We start from the raw sequence: 24,822 nt of genomic DNA on the forward strand, positions 1-24,822 counted from the left end.
AAAACCATTAAGGATGCCTAAATGGAATGAGCAAAGGTGTCGCCATCTTTCTCTTCTAATAGGGAAGTTAAACTGCATGATTTTTAGCACCAGGAGTGACATAAAGTTATCCAAAAGCAGTGTGTAAGACTGGTGGAGGAGAACATGATGCCAAGATGCATGAAAGAAACTGTGATTAAAAACAAGTGTTATTCCACCAAATATTGATTAAAATGAGGTCTGAAAGCTCTGCATTTTTTTCAGCCATTTCTCATTTTCTGCAAATAAATGCTCTAAATGACAATATTTTATTTGGAATTTGGTAAAAATGTTGTCTGTAGTTTATAGAATAAAACAACAATGTTGACTTTACATCCATTTTACAACATAAACCTATAAATAGCAAAATCAGAGAAACTGATTCAGGAACTGAAGTGATCGCTTTAATTTTTTCCAGAACTATGTGTTTAAAAATAAAATGTAATTGACCATACTGAAAATGTCATACCTTGGGTTCATACTGTTTACAATGCTATAAAAGTATAGTTTTCTTGTTATAATTGACAATATGTTGACAATTGTTTCTAAAAATGTATAAAAAAATGTCAAAATTTGGATGATGTATACATGCTGAGATATAATTGCCTTTAAAATAAAGAATAAAAAAAAAGTCAACGTAAATATTAAAAAATAGTGCATTTTAAGTGGATTTTAGGAAGAAATTCTTACAAATGTAAATGAAAAAGATAAATGAGGACTAATCATTGTAATACTCTGATATATATCTAACTCAGGGTGTAGTGTCGGTTATGTAAGACCTGGCTCAGTAGACCTGTCTCTCCTCCTCACAGTTACTGTTTTTACCCCGTGTCCTGCAGATGCCCGCGCCTGCCCGAGCGGAGAGTTTCAGTGCAGGAATCTGAAGTGTCTGGCTCCGGTCTACGTGTGTGACGGTGATGATGACTGCGGCGACTCCAGCGATGAGGAGAAGTGCTCTCCGCCCACCTGTGGTCCTCACGAGTTCCGCTGCAACGCCTCCGAGTGCGTCCCCCAGCCCTGGACCTGCGACGGGGACCCGGACTGCTCTGACGGGTCAGACGAGTGGGCCGAGCGCTGCGGAGACGGAGCCGCGAGACCGGCCACGCCCCCGGGCCGCAGGGCGGAGTGCGGCACTGGAGCTTTCCGCTGTGGGAGTGGGGAGTGCATCAGACTGGCCTGGAGGTGTGACCGGGACCCGGACTGTAAAGACAAGAGCGACGAGGCGGACTGTCGTAAGTAGACCAGACTGTAATATATATATTTAAAGTAACTAATAAAGTAACTTAAAAAGTAATTTATTTACTTTTAAAATCAAGTAATCCCTAAAGAAACTTAGCTACTTTTTAATTTTTTTAAGTAACTTGAAAGTAACTTAATTACTTTTGAAAGCAAGTAATACCTAAAGGAATTTGTTAGTTTTAAAATCAAGTACTCCATAAAGTAACTTAGTTACTTTTTACTTTTTCAAACTAACTAACGAAGTTCCTTAAAATTAACTTATTTACTTTTAAAATCAAGTAATCCTTAAAATAACTTTGTTACTTTTAAAATCAGTAACTTTGTTACTTTTTAAAATTAGTTACTTTTTACTTTTTTAAAGTAACTAATGAAGTAACGTAAAAGTAACTTAGTTACTTTTAAAATCAAGTAATCCCTAAAATAACTTAGTTACTTTTAAAATCAAGTAATCTCTAAAGTAACTTAGTTACTTTTAAAATCGAGTAATTTCTAAAGTAACTTAGTTACTTTTTACTTTTTTAAAGTAACTAATGAAGTAACATAAAAGTAACTTAGTTACTTTTAAAATCAAGTAATCTCTAACGTAACTTAGTTACTTTTTATTTTTTCAATGTATATAATAAAGTAACCTGAAAGTAACTTAGTTGCTTTTTAGTTTTTCAGAGTAACTAATAAAGTAATTTGAATGTAACTGAGTTACTTTTAAAATCAAGTATTACCTGAAGTAACTTATTTACTTAACTTAGTTACTTTTAACTTTTTCAAAATAACTAATAAAGTAACTTGAAAGTAACTTAAACTTAAGTTAAGTAAAATAAATTATGTAATCCCTAAAATAACGTAGTTACTTTTTACTTTTAATGTAACTGTGACATCACTGGCCTCTGGGTAGTAAGTGTTTTGCAGGCAGGAATGATGTTGGAGGTTCGGTCCTTGCTTTGGGCAGGGTGGTCAGGGTGGGCAGGGTGGGCATGGTGGTCAGGGTGGGCATGGTGGTCAGGGTGGGCAGGGTGGGTGTATTAATTACACTAAACTACCCCTTGGTTAGAGTGAACATTTGTGTGCAGTACCCTGACCTGGAATATCACCCTGTCCAGAGATACACCTGCCTTTACTGAATGATTCCAGGTGTGCTCTGAACTCACCCTGACCCTGATTAGGAGGAAGCTGCAGACAGGAAGACAGACAGGTGGATCTGTAGGTCAGTTTGTTAAAGATCAGCTTCTTAAAAACAGATTAATTCAGTCTGTAATTAAAGGTTTTCAGGAGTTCAGAAGTCCATTAAGGTGTCTGTTGACTCAGGAGAGTGCATCTCTTCTCTCTGTATCTGTGGGAGGTTTTGTTTGTCTGGGCTCTGTAAATGTGAAGGTGTGGGTGTGTACACACACTTGGATTAGTGTGTATCTGTCTCCGTGTGTGTGTGTGTGAGCGAGGCAGTGCTGGAGATAAGGGCTGGTGTATCAGTCTCGTCACTCAGGCGGTGTTTCCATGGTAAGAGCTCTCCAGAGACTCTGGTTCACTCTTTGTGCAGCTGGAGGCTCGTCAGCGTCTGAGCTCTGGGCTTTTTTCTGTTTTTTCATAGAAATCATAGAGTAAAGGCCAACACACTCGACAGGGGAGCCGATACTGATGCACACTTATCCTATAATTCATGATTATACTGATATAAAATAGACTGAAGGTCTGGAGGTAGCAAAACCATGAATTAGTTTTATATTAATTATTTCTGACGATGCTGCACGATATATCGTTTAAGCATCGTTGAGGCATCGTTTAAGCATCGTCAGGAAGTGTGATGTCACATAAGGCAATTAAATCAAACACGTCATGTTGCAGTGATTTGATTCTCGACACAAGAAGAAGTAGATACACAGCGCTGTCTCTGTGTCTGTGTGAGTGACAGGCTGCTGCTGCCTGAGAAGCATGAAGAGGAGGGCATGGCCTCCATTCACATGGTTGGGCACGTGATTGTAAACGTGAGCATGTGTAGAAAGCTGTGCACCTCAGTCCAGCACAGTTTTGCAGCACAGATATTTTTTTATTATTTCTGAATATAAAAATATATATAAAAATCCATTCAGCTTTGTAGCAGTGATGCAGCCCGCAGGAATTTCCCGCCGTGCCACATCTGCTCTCTGCTTCTCGTTGAGTTTCTCAAGGACAATAGCAGAAGCGTTAGAGACGCCTGCCCAGAAGAGTTGTGATGATTGATTGGAGCTCTCCTTCAGGTCCTCTGCGGGTTTTGATAAAGACTGCGGCCGGCCGAGCGATAAGAAGTGACGGCTAGCCTCATGCATGACACTCAAGTGAAAAGACTCTTTTCAATTTATCTAAATGACATGTCATTGGGATGACCATGGGGAAAAAGGGAATTATAGATATTTATACTGAGCCGAGAGAAGGTAATCGTTTTATAAATAGAACCATGGTCACTATAATTTGTTTTACTTTTACAATAATGTATAAAAAAGTAAAAAAACAGATATCTGGGCTGTAATGTTGATCAAAAATCCCAGTTCCAAAAAAGTTGAGACGCTGTGTAAAATGTAGATAAATATACTGTAGAAACACAAAAAATGCAATCATCTACAAACCTTAAACCATTAAATCATACAGAAAACGATACGTGTTAACACAGCCCAGAAATGCTGCTATCTTCTGAACCCATGCAGTGATTTTCAGTACAGAATCAGTACAGCCTGTTTTTAACCCCAGAACACTAACATTAAAAAAATAACACCATCACTAACATTGGGTTTTCACTGTATGACTGTAAGTTTTGGAACCCTTCTTTAATTCTACAACATACAACATCACATAAAATAAAAAAGTACCATTGACGACCCTATAATGAAGCAGAAAAATCAGTAAAAAATTTGCAAAATCAGGTAATCCTTATCAGGTAATGTCCTAGCAAAAAAATAATAATAATACTGCTGGAACCTTGGTTTCTTGGGTCTTTGGTCCATCCATACCTGGGTCATGTGAGCACCTGATTTAAACACACAAACACACTAACATCAAGTAAATTACACCCTTAAAATATGCTAATCTGATGTAAATCACCTGAACGCATAATGTTAAAACACTGATAAATTAAACATTAAAGCTTTAAAACATTGATATTAGCATGCAGTTTAAAAAAATCCATTACTTACTCAAGATTTGACTGCTGAATATCTAGATATTTAAGTTTTGCTGCAGTTTATTTTTATTTTATGCGTTATTCGTTTTTTTTTTATCCTCCTGATGATTGAACCTTTACCTGAATTCTTAGCTGTAGAGTTTATTTTAGCTCCTAGCGCTGTGAAATCCCATGTATATTATGGGATGAGACAGCTTGGAATACAAATAAGTTTGGAATACATCATTTGGTGCCAGAACTCTGCAGTCGTGTCTCAGAGTAAAAATTCCAGTAAAACTGCAGGTTTTCTGTCTCTGTCTGCCTTCGACTGACCTCGAAGCTTGTTTTTAGCATGGTAGTTTGTGGTTAGTGAGTTAGATAGCTTGTAGTTGGTATATTAGCTTGTTTTTAGCATGGTAGTTTGTGGTTAGTGAGTTAGATAGCTTGTAGTTGGTGTATTAGCTTGTTTTTAGCATGTTAGCTTGTGGTTAGTGAGTTAGATACCTGTAAGTTGTTATATTAGCTTGTTTTTAGCATGTTAGCTTGTGGTTAGTGAGTTCGATAGCTTGTAGTTGGTATATTAGCTTGTTTTTAGCATGGTAGTTTGTGGTTAGTGAGTTAGATAGCTTGTAGTTGGTGTATTAGCTTGTTTTTAGCATGGTAGTTTGTGGTTAGTGAGTTAGATAGCTTGTAGTTGGTGTATTAGCTTGTTTTTAGCATGGTAGTTTGTGGTTAGTGAGTTAGATAGCTTGTAGTTGGTATATTAGCTTGTTTTTAGCATGTTATCTTGTGCTTAGTGAGTTAGATAGCTTGTAGTTGGTGTATTAGCTTGCGTTTGTCTCCTCAGCTCTTGTCAGGGATTTAAAGAGATGTTTTTAAGGGGTTAAATAGGATGTTTGTGTGGTTTGGTGAGATGTTGTAAGAGGAAACACTGTAAAGGTGTTGCTGCTGCTGCTGCTACAGAGTTGCTGCTCACCTTCCGTCTCCCTCAAAGGGACACGAGAGTCGTGGAGACGGGTCACTTACCGCGTCACCCCGGCCGGAGGAACAGGACAGGAGCCGGAGGAGAGGCATGTGAGGATGGCCGGGGGTTGCTAGGCAACATCTTGCTGCGTGTCCTTGGACCACTAAGAGCCCTTGAACAGAGATCCAGCTCAGCGGGAGTTCAGCAGGAGGGGACGCGGCCACTTCATTCCTCAACTCATTTATATGGAGATTCGTAATCAGCGTTTTCACGTTTGAACTTTGAGTCAGATTCAGGGTTTCAGGCGTCCGGCTGGTAGATAAATAAACTGGAATGTGATGGTCATCCCAGCTCTGTTGTAATAACGCTGTAATAATCACCTTCCTACACTGAAGACTTTGGCTGCTGAGAAAGCTCTGGACTACAGAAGTGGGAGGATTACGGTCAGTGAGGCCAGAAACTTCAGAAACAGGAGCAAAATCAAGATCAAAAACATTTTCTCCTGAAAAACCCAAGAAAACACACACATCCTCTGCATCTGCACTTACTGTCCAGACTGCACTTTATCAGAAACCCCCCTCTTGTGGGTTTTCACTTCATTTAGTGCCTTTGTTGTTCTACATCTCTAGTAGCTCATCTGTTGATGTACAAAATGCAACAAAAAATACTTTTAAACTAAAAAATTTTTTAGATAAAACTGCCTTATAGTACAAAATAATAATATTAAGAAGAATTAAGAAGAATAAGAATAAGAATACCATTACTACTACTAGTATTAATAATAATAATAATAATAATAACAATAATAATAATAATAATAATAATAAGAAGAAGAAGAAGAAGAAGAAGAAGAAGAAGAAGAATAGAAACAAATTAAAATAAGTTTAAAAGTAATAATACAATAATGATTAAAAATAAAATAAGAAAATGAATAAAAAAAAGGAAAAAATCTAGATTGGCAGAAACAGAGTAAGAAGGGCAAAATTAGGTCATACACAGTAAATCTAGCAGGAAAAAAAAGAGCAAGGCAAAAGGAGAGTCAAAATACAAAAATTTGGTCAGCAACGGAAAACAAACAATAGGAAGGGCAAGGCAAAAAAGTAGTCAAAAAACACAATAAAATAGGACACTAACAAAAGAATCGCTTAAGACAAGAGCTAGAAGATGCTCAAAGAGGATTCAATACTCGGCGAAAAGCAGAAACAGGATACAGAGGGGTATTTATACTAAAACAGACCAGGTGTGAGCAATCAGAAGCACGGAGAGCATGAGCACTGTAGCATCACGTGATCAGCAGAGTCAGAGAAGTCCAGTGTGAGTGAGGGTGCTGGGAATTGGAGTCTTTCACCAAGCATACGTATTTTGAAGCTGTGTTGAGAGATGTGTTGATCTGCCACTCCAATAATATCTAGAAACAGTGGTGCTTTGGTCAGAAGCTGAGCAGTGAATGAATGTTGTGGAGGTTTTTTATTGAAGTGGATGGTGATGTTGATCTGTACACACGACTGTCCCTCGTGCAATGCACTCTGTTTTTAAATGAAATGAACTCCTGGTTGTCCACGCTGCTGATAACAGCCTCCGGCCGGTCCTGAGCAGCCTCTGTAATCAGATCGGCGTGAGATTTCCTGTTCATGCAGGATGAAAATCTGACGGCGCGGAGTCCGCCTCGTTTCTGCTGAGGAGCTTTTATTACATATAATCTGGCCGCCGGTGCAGCACCTGCAGATAAGGCCGAAGCAGCCTGAGGGACTTATCTGACCTTCTTCTGTCCTGCGCCGTCCTGTGGATTCAGCTGCGTGAAACAGAGCTTAGAAAGAGGAGAGAGTCTTCAGTCTCAGGGTCGGGTTGATTATGAGTCTGTAGGAAATGGGAAATGATTCAGTGAGTCAGGAGATCTCAGATTACAGATTGCTCACAGTTTGATTGAAGTTGATTACGATACTTCATTGAAATGATTCAGTATGAATTCAGTGGAATCCATATGCCTTTATGATTTGATTTGATTATGTGTCCTAATTCTTAGTGCTGTCAAGTGCTTAGTGCTGCCCAGCTTCCTCCTGCAATTCACTCTTTTTACAGAGCCGTGTGATGTATTAATAGTAGGAAAATAATTTGTATATTTATTTTATTATAATTCAGAGTTGATTTTATAGTTTAAAAATAATAGTTAAAATGTAAGGCGAATGCAATGTAAAAGTGTTAAAAATAATTCTAGTAGCATAACATTACAACCCTGATGTTTAGTTCCTATGTGCAGACTTTCTGGGGGAATAATTAAGAGACACACCCACACCCTGAGAGCGAGACCCTCGCACACACAGACGGGAAAGGAGAATTTTTCCACTCCTCAGAAAAAGAGATTTTTAGTTGCTAGGAAATACACAGAAACTTTAAGGGTTACAGTTTTATTAAGCGATATAAACACTGTGTTGCAACAATTAAGTTTAGAAAATAGATTAAGACATTTATTATTTGTGTTGAATGTGGATTAAATCTCATCTTATCTCATCTAACACCCAGGGCCCTATCGTACACCCTCCACAAGGCAAGTTGCGATGCTCTTTGCTATCTTATACCCCGTCAATAATATATTTTTACATCATGTACCTATGCCGTTAAATTAGCTGTCGGAGTTTTGAAAAAACATTTTTTGATGGGTGTGGTGGTCTGGAAGTGAGGTGTGTTTAGGTTCATTTCTGGAGCGTTGCTGTATATGTAGGCGCTGGAAAGCACAGGAGCTCCACTGACTGATTAAAACCCTGACAACAGTTAATCTTCAGGTGCACCCATTCCTATAGGTGCTCCCAGCACTTGTACACCCCCACACATTAAACACACACACACACATAGACGCACTGCAGAGCACATACCTGACTTTTAACTTTTAAATGAGCTGCTGGTGTTTCTTTACAGCGTGAATGAGCCGGTCAGTATCCTCTGCGATGTTAAGATAAAAACGCGCCAAAGTCAGAGCTCACCTGCTTCTAAAGGGAATGACAACTCTCTCACATGCACAGACTCGTCTTCAATAAGAACTTTATTTCTCACATCCTATACCCCACACCCATAGAGAGGAAGACCATCAGGGGACTGAACTGGCAACCTCCATATCTCAGAGACAATTTTTAGATTTCTGCCACAGTCCAAGAGTTCTGAGCTGTGAGGAAAATAATGTGACTCAAAAGTGCTGATGCTACTTCTCTACATAGTGAGAGAGAGGGAAAGAGGGAGAAAGATAGTGTGTGTGTGTGTGTGTGTGTGTGTGTGTGTGTGAGTGTATAAACAGGTACTGCGTGTTTATTCATTAGAGTGTAAGTTAATGAAGCGTATTTGCCTGCTTTGCTCACTAGGGAGGAAAAAGACCTTTAAAATGCCACTTTGATTTCCTCTTCATTTACGCGCTCTCTGATTAGCACTGCTTGATTTTGGTGGGCTCTTGTGGAGCTGTGTATTTGTGTGTGTGTGTGTGTGTGTGAGTGTGCTTCTACATTACAATTAAAAAGAGAAATTAATTACTGTTTTTTTTTATTTTATTTATCAATTAATTCTATGAGGCTGTATAATATTTTGTTTTTATATGTTATGCTGGAAACAAGAGGAAAAATCTGCACTGTTGTACTTTTTCATGATATATCTTATTTATATAAGATTTATATTGATATTTCTTCATCTTGGATGCACAGAGATCTTTGTTTTATCATGGCTTTTGGATTAACCTGGTTAAATCTGTCATAAATACCTGTATATTTAAAAAATACTCTATAATAAATTATTGCAACATCAGTTTTTTTTCCAATACAGTTCAGCCCCACATTCTATAACTAGTGTTTCAGAAGTCGTTTCATTTACTATATTAAATTTGCAAGATGTCAGGGATATATATTTAATCAAGAGAGCACTTCAGTTTCTGAATCAGTTTCTCTGATTTTGCTATTTATAGGTTTATGTTTGAGTTAAATGAACATTGTTGTTTTATTCTATAAACTACAGACAATATTTCTCACAAATTCCAAATAAAAATATTCTCATTTAGAGCATTTATTATAGATTATTACAGAAAATGAGAAATGGCTGAAATAACAAAAAAGATGCAGAGCTTTCAGACCTCAAATAATACAAAAAACAAATTCATATCAAGTTCAGAAAGAGTTCAGAAATCAATATTTGGTGGAATTAAATTTTTTATGCATCTTGGCATCATGTTCTCCTCCACCAGTCTTACACACTGCTTTTGGATAACTTTATGCTGCTTTACTCCTGGTGCAAAAATTCAAGCAGTTCAGTTTGGTGGTTTGATGGTTTGTGATCATCCATCTTCCTCTTGATTATATTCCAGAGCTTTTCAATTTGGTAAAATCAAAGAAACTCATGAATTCACAGCATTAAGGCATTCTGGACATTTATAGTTTTACTTTATTCTTTGTATTAATGTTATTAGAACTTTATTCCAGATTAACACAGTTGATCTGAAAGCTGTGATGTTGTGCAGGACTGGTATATTAGAATAATATCGTATAATTTGTGTTTCCGCTCTGCAGCTCTCCTGACGTGTCGTCCTGATGAGTTCCAGTGTGGAGACGGGTCCTGCATCCACGGCATCAAGCAGTGCAACAAAGCCTTCGACTGCCTGGACCGGAGCGACGAGGCCGGCTGTGTTAATGGTGCGTGTGTGTGTGTGTGTGTGTGTGTGTTTGACTAACCCTGCTGGCTTGGACCGGCTGACCTCATGCAGTGTTGATCCAGGAAGCAGTGGGGTGAATTTGTGTGCAACAGAGGGGCTCTGCTGCCTCCATCATACACACTCTAAACCCCACAGAGCTCAGAGAGATCCGCCTGACTGAGAGTCTGAGCCTCTACAGATATCTCTATATCACACCGTGAACCCTTTACCTACTAAATCAAACTAAATACAAATTAAATAAACATTATTAACATTATTAACAGCACTAAACTGAAAAACTCTGTTAGGTTTTGAGTGTAACGTGAATTAGACCAATTAGTGTGACTTTGGCAGATTGCTATTTTAACAGTGCAGCTACCTGGACTGAAAGCTGGACAAATCCAGCATTTACATCAACAATAAACAGAATAAAGAATAAAATAACATAACATTAACAATATCCTCTGCTGAGGAGTACAAAGCACTGCCCTGTTAAGATATTAATGCGCCAAAGTCAGAACTCACCAGCCTCTTAAAGGGAGAGGGAATGACAGCTGGCCCAAAACACACCCATGATAAATTAAGAGATTATTAGTTCATTCTTTTTCGCGCTTTGAGATGAAGCTCGAAGGCATAGTTTTTAGGGGCTCCTATTAGGAAGGTAGTATATACCCTCGAGACTACACCTAGAGGGTATATACTCTGTTTGTTTAGCCAGTTCTATGTTTATTTCTGATTGTTTAGACTAATTTCATTGGTTGTTTAGTTTGTTTTTTGTTTGTTTATGATGCTGTCTGTGTTTTAATCTGTTCTGTGCTTTTATTCTCACTGTTTGTTTAGTCTATTTTCTGTGTGTTTCATCTGTTCTGATTGTTTCGTCTATTCTTATTGTTTGTTTAGTCTGTTGACTGTTTGTTTCGTCTGTTTTCTTTGTGTTTATTCGGTTCTCACTGTTGGTTTAGTCTATTCTTACTGTTTGTTTAGTCTGTTCTCTGTGTGTTTCGTCTGTTCTGATTGTTTAGTCTATTCTCATTGTTTGTTTAGTCTGTTCTATGTTGGTTTAGTCTGTTCTCTGTTTGTTTCATCTGTTCTGATTGTTTTGTCTATTCTCATTGTTTGTTTAGTCTGTTTTCTGTGTGTTTCGTCTGTTCTGATTGTTGATTCTATTCTCACTGTTGGTTTATTAAGTTCTCTGTACGTCTCCTTCTGTTCCACAGCCACAAAGTGTGAAGGTCCCTTGAAGTTCCTCTGCAGAAACGGGGAGTGTATAGACGGAGCGAAGGTGTGTGATGACGTGAAGGACTGCAAGGATCGATCAGATGAGCCCAAAAAAGAGTGTGGTAAGGAGATCTGAGGTTGCCTGGAGCTTAGCGAGGGATAATTGGGATGGTGGTTATGTAAGACAGCTCTGCATCAGAGTGAAGATCGCATCCCAGCTTAGCTCAGTGTTCCAGATGAGAAGAGAGCGAGAAATCCTTTCATTCTCCAACTCAAACGTCTCAGTAATATCTGGGTCAGGCGAAATGACGTCTGCTTTCTTCTGACAAACAGGAAAAAGGGCTTCGGTGAGTCTCGAGGTGTTTATTAGCTTCAAAAAGAAGAGGGAATGTGATACAGGTGAGACCGCTCTGCTGCTTTTGAGCCAGTGTTACGTAATTCTCTCCTACTTTCATGAAGAAAACACAGCAGCAGGTGGTGACGGTGGTGGGCATGGATCTTAAACTGACCCTGTGAGTTCAGAAACCAATCAGACAGACTCCAACCATCACTGGATCACGTTTCAGTGTATTCTTTTTGGTCATCTTGTTTAGCACCTAAAATTCCTTTAGTTTTCCTCAAAACTCGTCAGTGCTTCTTATGTACAAAAATGTACAAAGTTATACAGGAGTTTCAGTGAAGTTTCTCCAGCACCAAGGCTGGAGCAGTATTAGCATTATCCCACTAACCGCGCTAAGCGCTAGCTCTTTCACTGTTCAGAGGCAAGTATATCAGACAGTAGCCTGCTGCTAACCCCGGCTATCACTGCTGGAACAGCATTAACATTAGCCGATAACTGCTCTAAGCGCTAGCTCTTTTCGTCGTTCAGTGGTGAAACATATATATCAGACTGTAGCTTTTGGTTATGTTACATAAATTCAGTGTAAAGCATTAAGAGCTCCCTCTATTGCAGCACGTGGGTATCACAATAAAATACTTTATAAGGCTGTTATAGAGTCACAACACACTTTTATTGCATACATTTTGACATTTTTTAAAGTTTGTTACATGAATAAAAGTCACTACAATAACATTAAATATCAGAACTACACAAAATAAGGACATTTCCCAACATAAAATCGGATGAGCTTTAATCATTTTACATTTTATATCTATTTTTTATGTATTTATTGTCCGGAACTCACCTTTTGGTCCTGATTCACAAGTTGAGAAATGCCGGTTTAATGTGAAAATTATATTGCATACATCTCCAGCAGTTTTTTTAGAAGTGATGTCTGGAAACATGCAGTGCAGATGCAGTGTGTAAATTCTCAGTTTGTCCTTCAGCAGCGGGTCTGTTCAGTATTGTTTCTCCTCTCGGTCTCTGGCTGAAGTCAGAAGCCCTGCTGTTGGTTCAGCACTCTGTTGGCTGGGAGCCGGCGGCCCTCGGCCCTGATTGCTCATTTCCTCGCCCGCTGTCCAGTTGCCAGAGTCTCCTAATGAACACGGTGCTTCCAACAGAAACACCTGGCCCACAGGCCCCCGCCACCAGAGGGAGAGAGCAGGAAGACAGGATGAGGGATTACTCAGAAACAAGAAGAAAGAAGAAAGAAAGCTAGAGCTTCTCTCCTCTTCTGCATCTCGTCAGACTCCATTTTACCTCATTATAATCACATCCGCGGGGTGTTTACCTCGTGTTGCTGTGATTTTAAACTGGAAAACCCGAGGCAGAGAGCCGAACTCCTACAGGAACTACAGAGCTCAAAGACCAGAGACCCAGAATTAGAGTCAAAAACTGAGACCAAGGTAAGGTTAGCTAGCTCGTTGCTAAGGTTAGCTAGCTTGTTGCTAAAGTACGCTAGCTCATCGCTAAGGTTAGCAAGCTTGCCCCTAAGGTTAGCTAGCTTATCACTAATGGTAGTTCTCTCCCTGGTAACATTAGTATTTTAGGTAGCTTGTCGCTAAGGTTAGCTAGCTCATCGCTAAGGATAGCTTGCTTGTAGCTAGCTTTAGTTGTCTTCTCGGTACCATTAGTGTGTAGTTTAGCTTGCCACTAAGTTTAGCTAGCTCGTCACTGATGGTAGTTCTCTTTCCGGTAACATTCGTATTTTAGGTAGCTTGTCGCTAAGGTTAGCTTGCTCATCGCTAAAGTTAGCAAGCTTGTCGCTAAGGTTAGCTAGTTTGTTGCTATCTTTAGTTGTCTTCCCGGTAATATTAGTGTGTAATTTAGCTTGTCGCTAAGGTTAGCTAGCTCGTCACTAACGGTAGTTCTCTTTCCGGTAACATTTTGTATTTTAGGTAGCTTGTTGCTAAGGTTAGCTTGCTTGTAGCTAGCTTTAGTTGTCTTCCTGGTAACAGTAGTGTGTAATTTAGCTTGTTGCTAAGGTTAGCTAGCTCATCACTAAGGTTAGCTAGCTTGTTGCTTAGATTAGCTAGCTTGTCGCTAGCTTTAGTTCTCTCCCTAATTTCAGTATTTCAGTTAGCTCATTGCTACGGTTAGCTAGCTCACTGCTAACGTTAGTTATCTAGCTACTTACTTCTCCTTGTGCTTTCTTTCTAGATGTCTGGAAAACTTAGTTGTGTCCTCCGAAATCACAAAGATTCACATAAACAAAGATTATTCACAATTTCACTCCAGTGAGCCTGTGTGAAAAAGAGCACATTCAACTTAATATCGGACTATTTAAAAAAAAAGGGGGTCATTGATTGGTTACTAAATGAAAGCGGGATTAGCTTGTTTTTCGCTGTTAGCCAATCAGATTTTAGTGTGCAGATTATAGATATGAAGAAAAAAAAACTGATTACGTCTGTTTGAATGAATTTTAGATGTTCAGTAACGACAGAAAAAGGGTCCAGTTTTCTGAACTTCCGAGTCCAAGAAACCAAGGCCCAGTTCGACAACATTACCCAGAATTCAGAGCAGCAGAACTTCTACTGTAGCCTCAGTTCACTCTGAGTAAACTCACATATCAGAAACGCAGGACACGCCCCTCGCTCAGAGCGTCAGGAGGGAGCGGATGATTAGCCGAGAGCAGACCCAGACCTCTGCAAACGCACATGATCACAGAAGAACCGCTGTAATGGAAATTGACAGCTATAAAATTAGCATATGCACCGATTCCACCTGCATATCTGACCTCCTGCAGTGCTGAGCTCCATGCCTAATCTCACCCACCTGCTCCAGATGCTGCTGAACCCCTTCATTAAATCAATCATGTTTGTTTAGGCCTGGAGCTACACTTTACTGGAAACCTCTGCCTATAATTAAAGTCCTTATGTGTATTCTATTGGCTTCTTTGAGACCTTTAAAATATATATTTTTTTACATATCTCTGAATTAAATGCAGTGTTCCTTAGTGATTGCAACACGTCCTGGCCCTGGAAAACAATTGGGATGTACACTTATTATATTAAAAGTCTCATTCCATTGTTTTCCATTCATTTTACTTCACTCTAGTATGAATGAATGCCCTGTGGGCTGTTTTTTGAGAAATAAATTGCTCTGGTGATCCAGTATAACACTGCTTTAGTCCGGTGGAGGAGTGGAAAAGTGGAAAAAGTAGGATTTCGGTTTTTGCTCATGAATATTCATACATGGAAAACAAAATATAAAGACATTTTGAGACTAATAACAGTCTTTGCAATGTCATATGTGACTTTACAACATGTGTAATAATGCCCTGTGGCGATTTGGCGTTTTAGAGTCTCTGTAAAACGGCAAATCCACCGGAGATCCTATTTAAACCTATAGTTACACACAGAGATGGGTAGTCCAGGTCCAGAAAGTATAAATCATATTGTTTCTTCTTTATCTTCCACAGGTTTGAATGAATGCATGTTAAACAATGGCGGCTGTTCCCATATATGTGTGGACCGACCCATTGGCTACGAGTGTCAGTGTCCTGCTGGATATAAACTCCTGGATAAAAGGACGTGTGGAGGTAAAGTTTATTGTGTTTAATGAAGTATATTAAAACCTAAAAATGCAAGACTAAGAAGAAGTAGATGAGCCTTTTGGATTCAGTTGAAACTGCATTGATTACAAATAAAATGTGCTTTGAAAAAATCATTATCATTGGTCACAACTGTAGACGAAGATAGTATAACTAAGCTGATAACGCATGAACCGCTGTACTGCTCTTTTTATTGTACACATTGAGTTAAAATCCAAAAATCAGGCTTTGTATTTCTATAAAGTTTATTTTTAAGCAATATGATTTAAATAATAACATTATGCTACAGACAGGATTCCAAAATATATATATATTTTTTTCTTTTTTAAACATTTTTTGTTGATTTTCTCACATGTTTTTGGTCTTGCTAAACCACAATTGTCTCTTTAGCTTAGGGTCATTGACCTGTCATTGACCTTATATTCAAATAATGTGAAGCAAAGCAGCCCAAAATCATAATGCTCCCTCCACCATGCTTCACAGTTGTGATGAGCTTGTGTCTTGACATTTACATCGTTTTCTTGCAATTTTTGCTAATATTTTTGATAACTGGTATTTTGAAGTAACACATTACCTAAGATTAAAACCAGTTTCAGTCTTTTTCTCATTTTTAATCACTTTACCAAATAATTAGTTGTAAAAGCTTTTGTAGGATTTATGTATGCAGTTTAGTAAACTTTTAAACAGTAAATGGCATTTAATCAGCACTGACGGGTTTTTGCCTTTTTGAAAACTGCTGCTGCTCGGCCAGATGAGCTTCAGTAATGAGCTTCTCCTGAGCGCCAGTTTCTCATTAATAGCAGGTTCCCTGATGCCGATGTCCCATCCAGCTCTAATTTAGCCCTGCTGGACTGATTGGGTTTGTGGTGAACGTCTTTCCACAGACATCGACGAGTGTGAGAATCCAGACGCCTGCAGTCAAATCTGCATCAACCTTAAAGGAGACTTCAAGTGCGAGTGTTACCAGGGCTACGAGATGGACCCAGTGAGCAAGACCTGCAAGGCAGAGGGTAAGATCCTTCATCAAAGTTTGGTACAATTGGTACTTTTGGCAGTGTGGGCAGTGTGCCAAGTCCTGCTGGAAAATGAAATCCACACTAGACCTCGAGCAGTTTGGACTGTGTGTCTCTCCACTCTTCCTCCAGACTCTGCTCCCTTGATTCCCAAATGAAATGTAAAATTTACTGATGATCAGTGATGGTTTGGAGAGTCATGTCTGTCATCTGCTGGTGTTGATTGCATAAACTCCTCCAGCTTGCTGATATTTCAATCTTGTCCGTCAATATTAGATAACTTGTTTGGCTACAAAAGAATACTTTCTTTGAGCTTTACAGTTGTTTACTCTAGCGGCTGCATGCCGCCATGTTGGGTCTCACCCGTGACCTCGCGAGAGCTGTTCCTACGTGACGCACATCTCTCGTCACACACACACTTTTTTGAGATGCATCAGTAGATCACTAAGTCACTTTCCGAACTCTGTTGTTGAAGCGAAATTCTAATCTAATCAAATTAAATTCTTTATTCTCTACATTATTTAACACTAGGGTTGTAGCCCTCCACTTGTTGTGGAAAATATCAGGATGCAGATTCCTGAAATTGAACAATCCATGAATATACAGATTTACAGCTGCTATTATGAGAGATTTTGGATGGAAGTGGAAAGCAAAATGTCCAAATGTATTATTTTTTGCTAAAGTGTTATATACAGCAGCAACTCTGTAAGCCAAGAATCTAATCTGTAGCTTATCTAACTTTACAACAGATGCTATAAAAGAATGCATAATACATTGGAGGAGTGTTGTATTTTTTAATCTGATCTCAGGTCAGTACAGTAGCTGGGGTACAGTCAGTAGAGGAAGGACATGGCTTTGTGCTGAGCCGACACTCAACTGTTCTCCAGAGGGTCCAGCTGTACTTTCTGTATCTCCTCTACGTCCTCTGAGCCTGAAAACTGTACACTCTAGCTTTAGGTTCAGAATAAATTGGGCCTGGCAGGTGCAAGGACATGTTTTACATACAATAACTTTTTTATTTTTTGTCAGCTTATAACCACAAACCTGAATGTTTTTTTTTTTTGAGAATTGAGATTTAAAATGTGGAATAACACAAAATAGCACAGAATTGTGAAGTGGGACAAAAATGATACATGGTCACTGTGAAACGTGGTGGTGGCAGCATCATTCGGTGGGGCCCAGACCTAAATTCATTGATTTCATTGAGCTTCTGTGGCAAGACTTCAAGTCTGAGCTTCAGCTGTTTTGCGAAGAAGAATGGGCAAAAATCTCAGTGTTTAGATTTAGATTAGCAAAGCTGGTAAAAACAAACCTTCAAAAAAACGACCTGCAGCTTAAAAATACAGCAAAAGGGGGGCTGAATACTTTTGCACGTCTCACTTTTGAGACTTTCATTTGATTAAAATTTTGAAAAAACATGTTTCTTCTAGTTTTTTTTCCACTTCACATTTTGTGCTACTTTGTGTTGGTCTTTCACATAAAATCTCACTTAAAATAATATACTTTTAAGTTGTGGTTGTTCAAGGGGTATGAATACTTTTGCAAGCCACTGTACGTACTGCTCAGGAGTCGGCTTGTGAACACCCAGACCTGTATAGGTTGTGAGGTGTTATCTGGTGAGGGGGGAGGAGATTTGATCAGTTTTCCTCCTGTTCCGTTCAGGAAAGAGCCCCTACTTGATGTTCACCAACAGACATGAGATCAGACGCATCGACCTGGTGAAGAGGGACTACACCCAGGTGGTCCCCACCCAGAAGAACGCCGTGGCCATGGACGTGGACGTAGCTGCTAACCGCATGTTCTGGTGTGACCGATTCCACCGCAAGATCTACAGGTGACCCCACCGCTGCCTGGAATTAGTCGATAAAGAGCTTAAATTATTGCTCTTTAAAGTCTTAAAGACTGCAAATCTGAGCTGTATTTAATCCCTAAAACCAGCTTCATGAGCTCATTATGCAAATACTCTAAAGGTGCAACCCTGTAAATCTAGATTTTTAGTTTTTTTAGTAAGACTTTCATAATCTTGCTATAAATGAAGGCAAGATTTTGAGAAATAGAAGGTAACTTACTCATATACACTAGAATCTTAGATATCTGTCCATAAACACCCTCAATAAACACTCATATACACTAGAATATAAAATATTAGACTCTAAACACCCTTAATAAACACGTCAGTACACTAGAATAGAAGGTATTAGTCTATAAACACCCTCAATAAACACATCAGTACACTAGAATAGGAGATATAAGTCCATAAACACCTTCTATAAACACGTCAGTACACTAGAATAGAAGGTATTAGTCTATAAACACCCTCAATAAACACTTCTATACACTAGAATAGAAGATATAAGTCCATAAACACCTTCTATAAACCCTTCAGTACACTAGAATAGAAAATATTAGTCTGTAAACACCCTCAATAAACACTTCTATACACTAGAATAGGAGATATTAGTCTGTAAACACCCTCAATAAACACTTCTATACACTAGAATAGGAGATATTAGTCTCTAAACTACCTCAATAAACACTCATTTACACTAGAATAGAAGATATTAGTCCATTAACACCTTCAATAAACACTTCAATACACTAGAATAGGAGATATTAATCCATAAAAACATTCAATAAACACCCCTATACACTAGAATAGGAGATATTAGTCTACAGCTTTGAAAAAAAAATAAGAGCCCACTTTAAAATCATGAGTTTCTTTGATTTTACCAAATTAAAGCCATCAAACCAAACTGAACTGCTTAAATTTTTGCACCAGGACTAAAGGCATAAAGTTATCCAAAAGCAGTGTGTAAGACTGGTGGAGGAGAACATGATGCCAAGATGCATGAAAAAAACTGTGATTAAAAAACAGGATTATTCCATCAAATATTGATTTTTGAACTCTTAAAACGTTATGAATATGTGGTCTCATTAGACATTAGGTCTTGCGCTCGGAGGAAAGCGCAGCAACTCGGTTCTGATACATCAGCTCACAGATGCAGCCTTGTGCTGATCCACATCATCCTAGGAGTGATGAGAGGAGAGAGAGAGCGCCATCTGCAATTGTGCTCTCTCGGGGCTCCGGCAGCTGATGACAAACAGCAGCATGACCGGGATTCGGACCAACAATTTGGACCACTTGAAACTCCATCATATGCATCCATCATATACGACACTCGGTCACCCATAGCCATAGTAGTCATAGTGCAAAAAGAGACACTATAGCTATGAATTTTTTTAACAAATTCCAACAGCTTCTTCTTGGAGGCTGTGATAGAGTTAAAAACTAGTAGAAAGTAAAAACTGAAATGTTCCAGCCTCGCATCCATCTGGGAAAAGCTGAAGCTTTTGTTAGCATAAATCGCTAAATGAGCGCAGAGCTATTGACCCTGGATCCAACCCAGTTACAGAACGTCTTCATTTTTAAAGAAGAAGTGTTGTAATCTGTTGCGTTCTCATTACTGCTCATCCTGTCTCTCCGCTCTCGCCACTCCTTCTCTCTCTACGCTTTACCTGCCGGCCATCCCACGAGCGCCGGCTAATTGGGGACGTTCTCCTGCCTAATAATAGGGACCTCAGTGGGTGTCTTATTAAATGGCACTGTTCCGTCCCTGCCCTGACTCTGAGCCTTCGCTCTGATAAAAGCTGAAGTCATTAGGCCTCCAGGCCACTCCTTTGTGAGTCGGAACCAATTTGCTGCAGAACTATAGAGCGACTCTGGCCTTTATCAGCTGGAAATATGCACGGACTTCAGCCATCGTCCGGGAAACCTCCAGGGAAACCCTGTGGAACATGTCACTCTTCTGAGACCCGGCGAGAAGAAACACCTCCTGAAATATAGAGAACTCTCAAGCCTTTAGTCTTGGACTGTAGTACAATTATAAAACAGACTTTAAGCTTTGCAGTTTGCTGCAGGATCTGATAGAGAGAAGATAATTAGCACAGGAATAATTATATCGCTGAATGTTGTTTAAAGATAGCCTGAAGGTACTTGTCAGGTTTTTGGTTTTGAGTCGATATTAACAAGCAAAGTCAAATGATGTAGGTCAGAAGATTAAATTCATTAAATTTAACCCTTGGAAGTTGAGTCATTTATTGTGTTAAGACTCACATACACTACAATATGAGATATTAGTCCATATTAGTCCATAAACACCGCAATAAACACTCCTAAACACTAGAATAGTAGAAATTAGTCTCTAAACACCTTAAAAAAACACTCCTTTATACTAGAATAGAAGAAATTAGTCTCTAAACATCTTTAATAAACACTCATACAGACTAAAATAGGAGATATTAGTCTATAAACACCACCAATAGCATATGAACACCCTTATTGAACACACCTATACACTAGAAAAGTAGATATTAGACAATAAACACCCTCAATAGTCTCTAAACACCCATAATAAACACTTCCTTAAAGTAGAATATGAGACATTAGTCTCTAAATACCTCAATAAACTCTCCTATACAATAGAAAAGTAGATATTAGACAATAAACACCCTCAATAGTCTATAAACATCCTCAATAAACACTCCTATACACTAGAAAAGTAGATATTAGACCATAAACACCCTCAATAGTCTCTAACACCCGTAAAAAACACCCCTATACACTAGAATAGGATATATTAGTATATAAATACCTCAATAAACACTCCTATACAATAGAAAAGTAGATATTAGGCAATAAACACCCTCAATAGTCTCTAACCCGTAATAAACACTCCTTTAAACTAGAATAGAAGATATTATTCTATAAGCACCCCAATAGCATATGAACACCCTTAATGAATATAAGTACATACACTTAATCAGTCTTTAATCTGCGTGCACGTCTTTCCTCAGTGCTTATATCCACGAGGCGAGTGATCCGTCTCGTCACGTGACGCTGATCGACTCGGAGCTGCACTCTCCTGAGGGTCTGGCTCTGGACTGGGTTCAGCACAACCTGTACTGGACGGATTCGGGAGACAGGAGCATCTCCGTGGCCTCGGCTGACGGCAGCAGGAGGCGAGTTCTTATCGACACTGAACTCAGTGAACCCAGAGCCATCGCCGTGGATCCAGAGCAGGGGTGAGCTTCCTTTATCAAGCTTTAAAGCTCAGTTTAGAGAGAAAAAAATATAATCTTTTCTCCTCTGTAGCCAGCAGCACACTGTCTCCTATTATCCTGCTGATTAATCTATCAATAAAGAGCTTTTATATTACAGGACTGATGTAGTGAATAGAGATAGCCTTGACACTTGAGTGCTGTACCAACCTGTACAACTATTAAAAAAGATTTATACACAAAGCAATCTTCAACATATGGTATCTGTCAAAGTTTGGGGACACCTTTTCTCATTTATAAATATATATATTTTTTTATTTTTTTTTATTTTTTTCTAATATATATGTATATATATATATATTTTTTTTTTCCTAATATATATATATACATTGGGCCCGCCACCACCACCCCAATTAATCTTTATTAGTGTTAATACAGGGTTACTGTATATTAGAGATATAATAATATAATAAAAAAACAGGCAAAAAAGAAGGGGGGAGAGGTAGGGAAATAAAACATATACACACAAAACACTTTTTTACTGTTTACTATGTACCTTATGTTTTACCATTACTATTAGCCGCTAACTGCAGCGCTCTTACAGCTAGAACACCCAGAGGGGAGTATATTGGACTGTAGTCTGCGTGTTTACAGTGCTAAAACAAGCTATTTGGAGTCTTGCTAACTGGGGTTGGCTAGCACTGCTAACCATGACTGGCTAAGCGATTGCTAAGCAGTGTTGGCTAGCACTGCTAACCATGACTGCCTAAGCAGTTGCTAACTGGGGTTGGCTAGCACTGCTAACCAGGGCTGGCTAGTGTTGCTAACCAGGGCTGGCTAAGTACTTGCTAACTGGGGTTGGCTATCACTGCTAACCATGACTGCCTAAGCGCTTGCTAACCAGGGTTGGCTAGCACTGCTAACCATGACTGCCTAAGCAGTTGCTAACTGGGGTTGGCTAGCACTGCTAACCAGGGCTGGCTAGTGTTGCTAACCAGGGCTGGCTAAGTACTTGCTAACTGGGGTTGGCTAGCACTGCTAACCATGACTGCCTAAGCGCTTGCTAACCAGGGTTGGCTAGCACTGCTAACCATGACTGCCTAAGCAGTTGCTAACTGGGGTTGGCTAGCACTGCTAACCAGGGCTGGCTAAGCGCTTGCTAACCAGGGTTGGCTAGCACAGTGTAGAAAATAAATTAAATAAAGAAACTTTTGACTGGTACCGTATATATGTGTAGAAATTAATTATATATTTAATGATACCTTAAGTATTTAAGTATTAATAAGTATTAAGTATTAGGCCACTTTATTAGGAACACCTTGCATCTTATACTTCTTACCTCTTACTAAAGATGACCACAGAAGATCTGGAGAATGGCTTTAGAGAAGCGTTTCTAATAAACTGTCCGACAAGTGTATCATCACACAACAAGATAAGTAAATGAATGAAAAAATGAATGAAGAATTCAAAAGCACGTTCTGTTCTGCAGGTTTATGTTCTGGTCTGACTGGGGAATGAGGCCTAAGATAGAGAAGGCAGGGATGAACGGAGTGGACCGGCAGGTTCTGGTGTCTGAGGGCATCGAGTGGCCGAACGGGATCACGCTGGGTAAGAGCTCAGTTTAGAGGAGGGGGTGGGTTTAAGTGTATTTTCTGAGCTGCAGGATTCAGTACAGGCTGTTTATCTGTGTTTGTTTAGACGTGGTGGGGAAGCGCTTGTATTGGGTCGACTCCAAACTCCACCTGATCTCCAGTGTGGATTTTAACGGAGCTCAGCGCAGAGTGATCCTGTCGTCCAACGAAAGACTCGGCCATCCCTACGCTTTAGCTGTGTTTGAGGTAAGTGCTGATAAATCTTTACTATTTACTTTTAGTAGCTGCTAACAAGAAATTATAACAGAATTCTGATTATGGTTGGGTATCGGTTTAAATTTTATCTAATTCTCTCCCCAGTAACATTAGTATTTTAGCTAAATCTTTGCTAAGGTTAGCTAGTCCGTTGGTAAGGTTAGCTAGCTTGTCGCTAAGGTTAGCTAGCTCTTCACTAATGTTAGTTCTGTCCTCGGTAACATTAGCATTTTAGCTAGATCCTTGCTAAGGTTAGCTAGCATGTTAATAAAGTTAGCTCGCTAATGGTAATTCTCTCCCTGGTAGCATTAGTATTTTAGCTAGATCATTGATAAGGTTAGCTAGCTCATTGGTAAAGTTAGCTAGCTTGTTGCTAAGGTTAGCTAGCTCGTTGGTAAATTAAGGTAGCTCATTGGTAAAGTTAGCTAGCTCATTGCTAAGGTTAGCTAGCTTGTCGCTAAGGTTAGTTAGCTTGTCACTAGCTTTAGTTTTCTTCCAGGTAACATTAGTATGTAACTTAGCTAGCTCGCTGCTAATGTTACCTTCTGATGAATGTTTCTTCTATCAGGAAGTCCTGGATAAAAAATCACGATGATTCACATAATCAAACAGTATAACTCTAAAACCTGTGTGCAGATTGTAGATATACAGAAAAAGGGCTGATTTTGTCTGTTTGAATGAATTGTTGATGTTCAGTAAACTCGAAACCGAGACTAAAAACGATTCCAAACAAGGAAGAGTCCAAGACGAGACAGAGACCGCTCGATTTTGGTCTCGAGACCAAAAATGAGATAAGAAAACTAGAGCTCTTTAAAACATAAGTGTTCTCTGCTTCTGCCTCAGTTGTAGGCTACAGTTGGTTTCTGTGTTCATATTTAATATTTTCAGGCGCTGCTCTCTGAGCTGAATGACTCCCACAGTACCTCCTAATGGATTTATTAGTGAACGAGTCACTAAGTGTGCGCAGCTTCTGCTGTTTTCCCAACATTAGCATTTCCTCCCACTCTGAGTGCAGCAGTGCTGTTCTCCACCAAGTACGTCTCGCTGCAGCCTGTAGGAAGGCGGAGTTGGACATCCAACTCCGCCCACATCCAACCCCGCCCACATGTGCTCTTGTACGCCAACCCCCCTACTTTTTTGTTCAAGAAGCACTGTGTGCCACGTGAAATACGCATATAACGCCGATGTTGCGCTAAATTTACGCATATCTTGTGAGTAGTTCCACCACGTAGCCTTGGCTACAGCACTACACATGCTGTAGTGTAATGCACAGATATCACAAAAAATAGGCTATATATACAGTACCAGCCAAAAGTTTGGAAACACTTTCTCATTCATTTTTGGTTTAACATTGTAAATAAAGTAATACATAAGGAATCATGTGAACTTAAAAGTGTATGATTTTATTGTTTTTCTTATATGGCATGCTGCTAACTTGTGGTTTATGAGGCTGGGAACTCTTGCTCTTCTTTTTCATCACGTGTGCCATTTCTCCTTTATTTTATACAATAAGCAAATAATTGCATACAACGGTTTGCTGTTTCCAAAAGATCAATTGCCTTTGTCCTGTATATCACAATACATTATACATTAATCTGTCCCACTCACCAGCAGAGTAAGCCATTATTTCACTGCATTAATCCTTACATTTAAATTTGTTAAACTAGTTGCCAGAGTGTGTAGATTTTATAAATTTATTTTAGACTGGTAAATATCTCCAGAATTATTGATTAGCTATCATAGGAATCA

The 24,822-nt window shown here is 39.1% G+C and overlaps 1 protein-coding gene across 3 annotated transcripts in view; it reads left to right on the plus strand.

The window, feature by feature from the left end:
* LOC103046677 (low-density lipoprotein receptor-related protein 8) overlaps positions 1-24,822 on the plus strand; it is a 114,465-nt gene that overhangs the window by 68,204 nt on the left and 21,439 nt on the right. For all 3 annotated transcript variants that reach the window (XM_022677815.2, XM_022677816.2, XM_022677817.2), the window contains exons 5-13: positions 858-1,250; positions 9,884-10,006; positions 11,223-11,345; positions 15,024-15,143; positions 16,040-16,165; positions 17,831-18,002; positions 21,023-21,250; positions 22,716-22,834; positions 22,925-23,064. In XM_022677815.2, the coding sequence (XP_022533536.2) occupies positions 858-1,250; positions 9,884-10,006; positions 11,223-11,345; positions 15,024-15,143; positions 16,040-16,165; positions 17,831-18,002; positions 21,023-21,250; positions 22,716-22,834; positions 22,925-23,064 (1,544 nt within the window). The remainder of the gene's footprint in view (positions 1-857; positions 1,251-9,883; positions 10,007-11,222; positions 11,346-15,023; positions 15,144-16,039; positions 16,166-17,830; positions 18,003-21,022; positions 21,251-22,715; positions 22,835-22,924; positions 23,065-24,822) is intronic.

The sequence above is a fragment of the Astyanax mexicanus genome, chromosome 8 (genome assembly GCF_023375975.1).
Source record: "Astyanax mexicanus isolate ESR-SI-001 chromosome 8, AstMex3_surface, whole genome shotgun sequence".
Classification (NCBI taxonomy): domain Eukaryota; kingdom Metazoa; phylum Chordata; class Actinopteri; order Characiformes; family Acestrorhamphidae; genus Astyanax; species Astyanax mexicanus.